The 11,811-nt window shown below is 48.4% G+C and overlaps 3 protein-coding genes across 3 annotated transcripts; 1 reads left to right on the top strand and 2 right to left on the bottom strand.

Moving 5' to 3' along the window:
• Positions 1-443: 443 nt before the first annotated feature.
• N7455_001132 (uncharacterized protein) lies at positions 444-1,166 on the bottom strand (the record flags this gene model as incomplete). Its single annotated transcript, XM_040951405.2, has 1 exon — positions 444-1,166. One exon carries the CDS (start codon positions 1,164-1,166, stop codon positions 444-446), a length of 723 nt encoding a protein of 240 aa, XP_040818122.2.
• Positions 1,167-3,594: 2,428 nt separating this feature from the next.
• Positions 3,595-5,229, top strand: N7455_001131 (putative hexokinase; the record flags this gene model as incomplete). The annotated part of the gene is made up of 1 exon (XM_040951475.2): positions 3,595-5,229. One exon carries the CDS (start codon positions 3,595-3,597, stop codon positions 5,227-5,229), a length of 1,635 nt encoding a protein of 544 aa, XP_040817748.2.
• A 967-nt stretch (positions 5,230-6,196) lies between these two features.
• On the bottom strand, positions 6,197-11,793 carry N7455_001130 (uncharacterized protein; the record flags this gene model as incomplete). Its single annotated transcript, XM_040951949.2, has 4 exons — positions 6,197-7,027; positions 7,090-7,410; positions 7,462-10,035; positions 10,090-11,793. 4 exons carry the CDS (start codon positions 11,791-11,793, stop codon positions 6,197-6,199), a joined length of 5,430 nt encoding a protein of 1,809 aa, XP_040818414.2.
• Positions 11,794-11,811: the final 18 nt, after the last annotated feature.

Below are 11,811 nucleotides of genomic sequence, written 5' to 3'. Positions count from 1 at the left end.
TTTTGCGTTAAAAGTCGACGCACCATATCGCTTGACTAATCGCACCTATTCCTAAGGCTTAGCAGCAAGTACTTTACATCTCCGTCTATGGGTCACTTGGCCCAAGAAAGAACGTTCAGCTTTCCTATAGCGACAGACACCAATTCCTTTTCCAGAAAGTCGATTGAATAAAGAAAAGTACCGTACAAAACCCCTCCTCGATTGCGCTGTAGTGGTCGGCGCTCGATAATTCCGTCCGGTGGCACCTGGTACTACAGTAAGCTTGAGCGGCCATGGATGGTTCTCTAATGGAAGAATGAATTCATTGGAATTCAGGACAAAGTGCTATATTTCACGACTATGGTCTTGTCTATGTATGAACTACCTCTGCCAAAAAAAAAAAGGAAAAAAAGAATCCGTCGCAAGAAGCCAAATTCTACCATTCCTCAACCGCGTCTCCTCAATCAAACCTTCTCAATATCAAACCTCATCTGTACGTAAGGGATATAACGACCTCCCCAAGTCACGATCCTCGCAATGCGTCTCGTTCCTCGTGGAAAAGCCCCCAGGACCAAATAAGCCACACCTTTAGCAAGCCTCGTACCCAACAGAGCCTGATACTCAGCGGTATCCTCTTCCCAGACACGCAGTCTGTCATCTGGCCAACCGAGACCATTCGCTGCGACATAGAGGCTCTTCTGCACAAATAGCATCGTCTCAGGGTTAATGATATTACACTGGAAAACATACTTCAGGTCCTCCATAGGGTGCTCATCCTGGTAAATGGCCTGTGCAATTTGCGCCCAATATGCCGAGTCAGGCCGGAAGCTATCCGTGGCGAAAATTACGCCTGGTCCAGTTTTTAACGTGTAGTCATGCACACAGTACTGTCCACGCGATACTCCGGACTTCCATAGTACGATCTTGCGGTAGAGCTTTTCTCCCGAAAGCCCCAGTTCGACGGTTTCTTCGTAGATTTGGTCTGGTGGAAAGTGTCGTTTTTGATGCCGGATTCCCCATCCCGATTCTGTCATATTCTGCATTGTGAGCTGTGAGGGGCCAATTGGACAGTTTTGGGTGGGGTCCCTTATCCACGATGCCCTCAGGGCCCCTGTTGCTTGGAGGTTGTCATATTTCAATGGCGGGGGCTGTTCCTCTGGTGGTTGGGCAGTAATAGTGTCGGACATTACCAAGTAGTGGAGAGTTTGTCGGAATAATTGATTGAGAACCACACTTCTAGGGTTTTGGAGCCGATATTTGGTGCTGAGCGTGGGATTGGAAAGAAGATGGAATGATGTACGTTCTCTTTTTTATATCTATAGCCAGATAAGACTTAGGCAAACTACGGCATTTTACCACAAGAGAGACAATGTCACTAGTGGGAGCTGAAAGGCATACAAAGAAGACGAGATGACCTAGACAATATTGTCTTGGGGCACAAAGGTATCTCGGAGACATCTACGGCCATAACTTGCCGGATCAAAGATGCGGACAAAGACTTTGTTCACAAATACTAGAACGAATTTACCCTGTAGGAGCAGTTTATAGTCTATTGAGGGTTGATGATAGACTTCTATGGAGAGCAAGACATCGTGGGGGCTCATTGTTGTTCTCGGGACCGTAATCTATCAAGAAACCCTACAATCCCTGCGTGTGGTGCATCAACTCTGCCAGGATTGATCTTCATGCAAACCATATATTACCTGTCAGTCAGATATGGGTTTGCTTTGCTTTCGCTTTGCTTTGTTACGGTGCTCGGATGATGAGCGACTCCGTGGCCATGCTAACCGGTGTAGATGACCTGCAACGTGTACGGGTTGCGGTCAGTGCGGAACAACGAGTACAATGACCCGGGGAAGCATGGATGGGAGTGTTCTCCAAGGATAGTGAAAAGAATTTCAAGGTTGCCTTGCTAATGTTGGACTTGCCTCAGGGTAGCTGACCAAACCCTCGTGTTTTGCACTAGCTTGACCCTTGACGATTGTTTCGACCCGCTGACAGGTCAATTTGTGCCGTAGGAGTCTAGCACAGACGAAAGATCCGCTATAGATACAGGAATCCTACCTTGCCCTCATGTGACCCGCCCCCTAACTGTAGACGAAGTTACCTTCGATGATATCGTTGCCTCCACGGGTATCTCCCCGACTGACATAATCATGACTTTGCTGAGACCTAAAGATGGCACGAAGAGCTATTAAGTTTATCTATCCTTGCTTTACCTAGATAGGTATGATGTGATGCGTGCAACATAAATGATGTCATCATAGTTTACTGGAACATCGCCAGCAAAGTCAGATTTTGGAGATCTGAAACAAGATGGAATGTTGATCCTTTTGAAGACTCCCGGAGGGTGTCTTCGTGATTTTAACAGTGGCAGATGGTTGACACCCGGGGGGGGGGGGGGCGCGGATAAGCATATTCAACGATACGTGGTTGATGAGGCTCAAAGGGAGGACCCTGTTACCTGCTGTGACAGGGTGACAGGGGCAAAGTCTAGTTAACTAGATTCATCAAAGTACCAGAGACACTATGCTTTTACAGTTCTAGTGTAAGATTATAGGTCGATTTAGAAAGGAGGAGCTAAAAAGGAAAAGTATACAACAGTTGTACGGAGTATCAAGAAATACGGTGCAACGCCGAATATAATTCATAGATTAGGGTGTTGGACTAAATAGCATGGATGTTTCAGGTTTCAAATTGCCAAGAAGATAAAAGGTGAAAATCAGCTAGACAGATGTTTTCTAGGGGGGAAAATCCAAGAAAGAGGTTTAAATAGAAGATTTAGTTCCACATGTAACCGTTCCCCCCCCTCTTAGTTGGGCCGACTACCACCGTTGCACTCAAGGGGGTCATTGAGTATGTATGGGTACATTGGGAATGCCGGCGCTTTGTATTATATATTTATTATGTTTATTAAATGATTTGGAATACCTTATTATTCTATCAACTCCGTAAAGAATATTATCAATCTGCACTCTATAACCATCTATTAATACGATTACAACTGTTCTGATTCTCCTATATAGCACATGTAACTCCACTCCACCAAATGTTACAGGTGTGGTATATATGGTATATGGTATATTAAATTTACCTTGAATGTCATATAATATAAAAATGGCGTTTTTCCAATGTGACTCTATAATAGTATAAGTAGTAATACTCCGTAGATTAATCACCTGCACAACATAGAGCAATAAATTACCGTTACATTACCATACCATGCGCATTGCGACACCGCAAGGGCTTCTTCTCCCAAACAGTTGCACTCGCGGTGACACTGTCAACTCAAGAATGGGCCAATGTTGATCCATGCTTAGGGGTCAACACCCTTCTTTTCCCTCTTCTCTTCTTTTCTTCTCTCTCCTTTCCACTTTCTACGGGTGGGGATTATTGCTTCCACTCCCACCGATCCACTCAAGACACAACTCCAGTGGGAGTGTCACATCGGCTTGCTCCCCCCCCCCCTCCCCCAAATCTCGGAAGGTTATAACTTTAGATCTTTCTTCTTTTTTTAATCTTTGCTTCATGATCCTCCATACTTCATCATAGTGAACTTCGATTCCTCGCCCCCGGTTTGCGACCTCGCCGCTCCTCCATATCCCTTCCCCGACGATGTCGGCACCACTGGTCAAGGTGCTACACCGATTGCAAGAGTTGTTCCATAACGTGGTCGCCACACTCGAAAGCATGATCCTATTCCCCTCATTCTTCCGCGGTCTGTCCCGACGCCGCCGGAAAACGTTCCTAGGCGCCCATTGGAAACGCCGCAGCCTCGATGACTTCGCCGAAGAAGTGGAGACCTTGTGTTCGACGCCGTTGTCAACGCGCAATATGATCGACATGTCCGAGAAGATTCGCGCACAGTTCCGGGAATGTTTACAGACTAGCCCATTTTGCATGCTTCCATCCTACGATACCGCGCTCCCCGCTGGCTCGGAAAAGGGCACATATCTGGCATTGGACGTGGGCGGATCGACGTTTCGCGTAGCTTTGATTGAGTTGAATGGTCGGGATGAGGAAGTGCGCATCTTGAAAGTGTCATCTGTACACATTGACGAAAAACTCAAGATGCTGGAGGGGACACAGTTCTTCGATTGGATGGCAGGGCAGATTGAAACCATCCTGAAGGAAGTTGGAGCAGACTACGGGCGTGGCGATGTCCCGCTGGGGATGGGTCTGTCCTGGTCTTTCCCCATTGAACAGACGTCGCACAGCAGCGGGTTGGTGATCCATATGGGTAAGGGATTCAAAGCCTCCAATGGCACGGTAGGCCAGGAGCTGGGTGATCTCTTGATCCAGTCCTGTCGCAAGCGCAATTTGAATGTAGAGGTTGCCGCTATCGTGAACGACAGCTCGGCAGCACTACTGTCGCGTGCCTACGTCGATCCCAAGACCCGCATGTCTCTCATTTTGGGTACCGGTACCAACATGGCGATTCACTTCCCCGTGCAGGAGATCGGAGCATCCAAGTTTGGAGTCCGTCCGGAGGGCTGGTTCGACCACGCCAAGCATGTTCTCATCAACACCGAGATGAGTATGTTTGGTGGGGGCGTGTTGCCCATGACACGGTGGGATGACATACTGAACCGCACGCATCTGCGTCCCGACTACCAGCCTCTCGAGTACCTGATCACAGGTCGCTACCTGGGGGAGATTGTGCGTTTGATTGTCGTTGAGGCAACCGAGACCGCCCGCCTATTCGGTGGCGAGCTACCACACTCCATGCGTGAACCATATTCCCTCGACACAAGCATCCTCGCGTGTCTTGAGGATGACTCCTCTGCCTCCCTCTCCACCTCCGCGGCCCTCCTGCGAAAGCAACATACCTTCCACAACCAACCTTCCGTCGAAGACCTCCGATTCCTGCGCCGCATCTCTCAGACAATTTCCTGCCGTGCCGCTGGATACCTGGCGACAGCCATCCACAGCATGTGGTGCCTCCGGAACGAGGTGGAATTCCCCGCACCCCCATCCACTGTCGATTCTCTCGATAAGGAATCACCTGAAATCACCGTCATCGAGAGCGGAGACTCAGATAAGAACCTCTCTATCGCCTGCGACGGTGCTGTCATCAACAAGTATCCTGGCTTCCGCGCTGCTTGCCAGAACTACCTAGATCAGTTGACCGAGGAAACGTATCCTGGCGCCGGATGCTCCATCCGTCTCAACCCGGCACCTGAAAGCGCCATTCTCGGCGCAGCAGTCGCAGTGGCTGTCTCCGTTGCCGAGAAATCCACTCAGCTGTAAATCTGCTGGTTAACAGGAGTGATGCATGAGCCCAACGCTGAGCATAGATCTCTAGCTGTCTCTTTCGTTGTGATTTTCTTTTTAACCATGTCCATCGGAACATCGGCGCATGATATGTGATGGGTTTCCGTGGCCTTTTTGTTTTCTCATCTGCATGGGCATCCCCGGATGGGAGTTGTGGAGAGAGCGTTTTTCTTCCTTGCCTTTTCAATCGTTTAGCATCAACGGGGAGTTTCTGGTTGGGATCCACATGGGTTTCTCGATATGGTTTTTTGTTGGGTTTCTAATCCTGGAGTTCGGTCTTGTTCTTCATCTCATTTTTATTGACGGGTCCTACGTCTTCTCGAATTCAAGGTGGCACATTTGATTTCGTCCATTCTTTTCTATTCCCCGAGCTAGTTCATTTTTGTTTACTTGACTCTATGTGGAATCAGCCCTATATGTCTCTAAAGTTCCCTATTGCATGAACTGGCTCTATTATACGCCTGCCAATTGCCATACAAAACCTACAGCTCATCTGGATGGGTAACATATTTCATATCATTACCACTGACAATTCTTTAGTTTTTGTTTCTTTCCAGCTCGAGTTCCTGTTACCCAACACAGCTTTGCTCTTTAGCATCTATACGCTATATCTATAATATACAATTTAAACATGCCCACGCCTCAATCTGCTATAATGAAGCACATTCATGAATCAGTCTGAAGATCACTTTTATAACCCCCAATAGTAATATACACGACCATTCCCTTAGGCAAAGAACTGACCTATGTTGTACATCGCAATGGTTACTGTTGGTTACTGTTGTACGGAGTACATCCAGCCTGTGTAGTGTTACATAGAAAGAACCAGCGCTTGGAAGTCTCAAATGAAGGCAATCTGCAGATATTCAGGACACAACATATAAAATATACATAAGATCTAACGGCTCGTATACTGCCCCATCACTCCAATGCTATCATCCTCTTACTCAGGACGAGTATAAGCCTGAGATTTGTTGAGGATAATCTCAGCTAAGGCCATCAAACTTCCACCAGACAGTAACTCCAGAACCTGCACATTGGCATTGGCTTCACGAGCAATCCAATTACGAATCTCAATAGCCACCAGCGAGTCAAGACCCAACGAAACCACTGTAATCGATGGATCTATATCCTCCAAAGAGAGAACAAGCACCTGTGCTAACTTCGCAGCCAGCGCCTCGTAGCACACTTTCAAAGCCTCCTCCTTAGATGAGGCAGCCGACCAAGTGACGTGCAGCGGCACCGACAGGCCGTCACTCTGAGAGCTGCTTCCCAGTGAGCCCCTAGCGGCCTCATATAGCAAGTTGAACCTCGCATCCTGGACCCAGAAGTTGTTCTCGAGTGAATCAACTCGCAGTCCTGTGATGCACTGGCCAGCGCAGGACTGCTCAAGATCACCGGTCAGAGCGGCGGCTATCAACGCCAGGACTTCCGACTCATCGATGGCCTGGCCACCGATATTCTTCATTACTTCCTGGCGTCGCTGGGCGTCGGTATCGGCTAGGTAGCCGACGTCGCTGACTGCAGCTAGGTCGATTGATGTTCCTGGAAGACCAAGGGATTTGCGGTATTCTATGAAACCATCCAGGAATGCATTTGCTGCGGAGTATGCTGCTTGGCCGCGATTGCCGATTATCCCGGCCACTGATGAGAGGGCAATGGAGAAATCTAGTGGGGACTTGATCAGCGTGTTATGCAGATTCCAAGCTCCTTCTACCTTGTTGCGTGACACGGCTGTAAAGTCTTCAAGTGACATGTTTTCGAAGAGCATGTCCTAAATAGGGTCAGTAATTAAAAATACATAATGTAAACAAATCCTTATAGTAGAAATCTTACACGAAGCACCATCGAACCTTGAATAACTCCACGTATAGGGGGGAGGTCTTTCATCTCTTCTTTAACCAGAGCCTCAACAGACTCCTGGCTGCTGACATCGCAAGCCTTGACGATAATATGCACTCCATAGGGAGCTAGGGTATCAATCAAAGCTTGAACCTTGTCATTAATCGCGGCTCGACGAGACACGAGAACAATGTTCTTTGCACCCTTTGAGGACATCCACTTGGCGATACTTCGGCCCAGACCACCAGTACCACCAATCAATATATAGGATGCATCAGGTCGTAAGAGAGTGAAACTGGTCTTGGGAGCCATAGCCTGAAAATGAACGATTAGGTTTGAACATATGATCACGGATAATGTGTTTACCTTAACTTGGTCGCCTTCATGAGGAACCACCACGATCTTACCCATACTCTTACCGATCTGTAGTGTACGGAATGCCTTCTCAATATCGGAAATTCGATAAATCGAAAGTGGGAGGACGGGATGCACCGATCCCTCACTGATCAATCGACAAACATCGCCCAGGATGCGCTTCATCAGCTGCGGCTTGAACTTGCCGACCTTGGTGAGATCAACCGACGAGAATGTGACATTTTGCTCAAAAGGCTGCATATCAAGTCGGGTATTTTTCGTGATATCAGCCTTTCCAATCTCTACAAAACGTCCGAACGGCGCAAGACACTCCCAAGTCTCTCGCAAAAGGTCGCCTGCTAGGGAGTTGACGATGACGTCCACACCGACCTGACCGGTAGCTCTGCGGATGCCACGAGCAAAAGATGCATCACGGCTATAGAAAATGCGGTCTCCGGGAATACCGTATTGAGCCATTAAGAACTGTTTCTTCTCGATGCTTCCGACTGTAACAAATATGTCTGCACTGATCATCTGCGCTAGCATTATGGCAGCTTGACCAACACCACCAGCACCGGCGTGGATTAAAACCCGCTCGCCGGCTTGCAGCTGACCTAGATCAAACAGAGAGTAGTATGCAGTACAGAATACAACCGGCACTGTAGCTGCAACTTCGAATGACATGTTGGCAGGGATTTCCGCAGCAATGGTCGCAGAGCATTGTGCGTAGGTTGAGAAACAGCCTTCTGGCATGGCCATGACTCTTTGACCAACCTTGAAATTCTTCACATTTGATCCTACATTGGAAACAACACCACTGCATTCAATTCCAATATAGGACTGTGCAAGCTGGCCCATCGAGACCACAATATCTTTGAAGTTAAGGCCACTTGCTTTGACTTGAAATTCGATCTGATCTTCAAATAGTGGTATAGCATTGTCGTCTATAAAGTAGAGTGAATCGAGAGCACCCGGATTGCCGATCTGGATCTTGAAGCGTCGCCCGGGCTGACTGAATGGTTGGGTTGAGATTGTCATGTCGTGGGTCTCATTGTGGACGAAACTATTAGCAACATCATCTTCAATTACGCGTTGAACAAAGAGCTCCGAGCCTTTGGACTTGAACTCGAGGTCCTTTGAAGGTTGGGTCCCATCGGTGGGCCATAGAGCACTAATTGCTGTCTGAATGGGCTTCTCGGGATATTCAATGTCACCAGGAGCCAACCCAAGAGTAGCTATCCTAGCCAAGGTCTCTGAGCGCAAGGTGCGAGTCAAGCCGACTGTCATTTGAGCATCGGGGGAATCAGTCCGGTAGACCCAGAGCACAGTCTGAGCATTCAGCAGTGCGTTCTTGAGCCCCTCAAATATATCCTCGGTAAGATGCCGCAGAGAGCTAGCTCCAGTCTGAAGTATAACAAGATTCTTTTGAGAGAAGTCCATTTCACCAAAGGTTCGGACAGAAACCTGCCACCCGGATGCATCGGACAATGAATTTCTCAATTTATCAGCAATACCATCGGCTTTTCCCAAGTGGGTGATGAATAGATTGTGCTTGGGTTTGATAGAATTCCCATTTGCGTGACTGTTGCCTTGCTCCTCTGTATTTCCATTCGTATTTGCATCTTCGGAGGTGCAAGTATGGTCATGGGATTTCGCACAGCCATTGGAATCTTGAATGTCTCCTTCAACAGCGTTCTCAACCTCGGTCAAAGGGTGCCAATCAACCTTATAGCACAGTTTGCGAGTATCTTCACGGTGAGTGTCTGGATTTCTGAGAGGAGTCATTACCAAACCATCTATTATAATTACGGGCTCCGTAGAACCCTCTTGGGTGGCAAAAAGATCAAATTTGGTCGGCTCGGGATAAGGCAAGCTGGGACTGCCACTGCAGTAACCCTTGAGATATGCGCCAGCAGTGGTTGGTACGTTGAGACCGACTATCACACGCTTGATCATTGTTGGCATATAAAGTGTGTCTAGGTCCATTCGGCCCAATCCCTGGCCAAGGAGGGGCCAAGCAAAATGTAGAAGTCCGTCCAGGAATGATGGATGAATAGTCAAGGGAGGTTCGAATCCCTTCGGCATGACACTGCGGGTATCTCTAACGTGCAGATCGCCAAACGAGTGGTGAGGGCTGGAGTAGCAGTTATCAATATCCTGGAAGATAGGACCATATCCGGCTCCTAGGTCACTAAGAACCTGGTACATGTGGGACATATCGAGGTAATTAGTAGCTGATTTCTGAATTCCGGCAATCTGAGCTTTCGTGTAGGTGGTTTGAGTCTCGAATGGGCTCGATATCGCAGCCGCCTGCTGCTTCGGCTCGGAGCGAACCCGTACCTGACCAGTACAGTGCTCTGCCCATCCTCGTTTCGAGGTCCATGAGCAGACACGGAACTCATCCCAAATATCAGATGATCCACGGGTGCCTTCAGCGTAGGGGCGGAGAGTAATGGTGGTCTCTGCATCTGTATCATCACTGAGCACAAGCGCTGAGCCCACAATAACCTCCCTCAGTTCAAATTGGGAGATTTGAATATCAGCTTGCTCCGCGCGTCGTCGAGCGGCCTCAATGGCCATTACCAACTATTCGACAGTCAGTAAACATAATTTAACTAAGTCATTATTTATTAAATTTACATAGCCAGCCATGGGGTAAACGACTACCCCCTGCATCTTGTGGTCCCGGAGATAGGGAACCTCATCTAAGCGGATGATGTTCCGCCACGTTGGCTCCAGATCATTTGAGTAATTTGCCAATACTCCTAAGGCATCGTTCCTGGCACGATCTCTTCCCGTATGCTTCTGTGAAATACGGGCAACGTGCCAGTACCGAGTTCCATGTTGCCAAGGGTAACGAGGCAAGTTACTCAAAAACCAGCGGTTTGCCGCACTGGTCTTGGGGAAATTTACTCCTGTCATATTGAGTGTCGCGCCTCGCACGTAGGCCGCAGCGGCGGTATCTAAGACCGACTCAGCTGCATCCACTTGACGAAGAATGGTTGGTGTATATGCAATCTTGGAGACAGTGGGACCCAAGCTCTTTAGAGTATCCATGATGGGGCCCTTCAATGTAGAGTGTGGACCAATTTCCACAAGAAGGTTGGGACGTGTTTCATCATCCGACACAATCTTGCCAAGAGCATCAGAGAACAAAACCGGTGATGTCAGGTTCGCAATCCAGTATTCTGGACCAAGCTCAGAAGGTTCTACAAAGCGTCCAAAGACAGAAGAAAAGAACGAGGCCGTTGCCGATGGGAAGCGCTGGATAGTCTCAATAGCAGTCAGATAAGCCCCGGCAACCTTCTTCATATGGTCAGAGTGGTAGGCAATATCAATCCTCAATTTTCGGTTGAAAAGTTTCTTATCTTCAAGAACCCTTTCGAGTTCATCAATTGCGGAAATGTCTCCCGACACGGTCACACTGGAAGGACTGTTCACACAAGCGACTGTGGCGTAACCAGATAGGGCCTTCAACATAGGCTGAATAGCCTCACGACTGGTGCCAACGGTGATCATGGTGCCCTTGAGGAACGGGAACGAGGATTTGAGCAAGGAAGCCATTTGGCCGCGCCAGTAAGCTAGAGCCATGGCTCCCTCCAAGTCATATATCCCCGCAGCGTAGGCTGCACTAATCTCTCCAGAACTGTGACCAACGACTGAAGCAGGACGGATCCCCCAAGATTCCAGAAGGTTGACTAGTGCAATCTGAAGCGTTGTGCAGGCCGGCTGGCCCAAATGAGGGGAGTCAATTTCAGAGGTACTGGCATCCCTTTCCAACTCCTCGATAAGTGAGAACTCAGCGCCGAGATCCCGTAGGCATTGATCGGCTCGTTTGATGGCCAACTTGTAGACAGGGTACTCATGCATAAGAGGAACGCCCATCTGTGCCCACTGAGCCCCTTGGCCAGTGAAAACAAACGAAACTATTGGGGTGCCTAGAACCCTGGATGGGTTGATCTTCAGTTGAGCAAGACGGATTCCAAGTTCATCTAGCGAGGTAGCTGACACGCCAACACGATATGAGAGTTGGGACATCTTGTTGCCTAGAGTATAAGCAAAGTTGCCGAATAGAGTCTTTTCGAAAACTTCGGGATGTTGTTCGAAGTAGATACCGAAGTCTTTAATCCTAGTGCGTAGAGACTCCTTGTTGTTGGCAGAGATCAAAAATAGCTTGCGCTTGGGGTCCACCTCAACATCCTCAACAGCTTCATCTGGGACTTTGGACGATAGCGGTGCCTTTTCAAGAACGGCATGTGCATTGGTTTCTCCAAATCCGTAATTAGACACGCTAAGATATTTCTTGCGAGAAGGCCAGGGCCGCGTTTTCATTAAAACTTTCATATTCCACTCGCTCATAGG

The sequence above is a fragment of the Penicillium solitum genome (assembly GCF_028829755.1).
Source record: "Penicillium solitum strain IBT 25940 chromosome Unknown utg000001l_segment0_segment0, whole genome shotgun sequence".
Taxonomy (NCBI): domain Eukaryota; kingdom Fungi; phylum Ascomycota; class Eurotiomycetes; order Eurotiales; family Aspergillaceae; genus Penicillium; species Penicillium solitum.
This window is presented reverse-complemented; position numbering and strand designations above follow the sequence as displayed.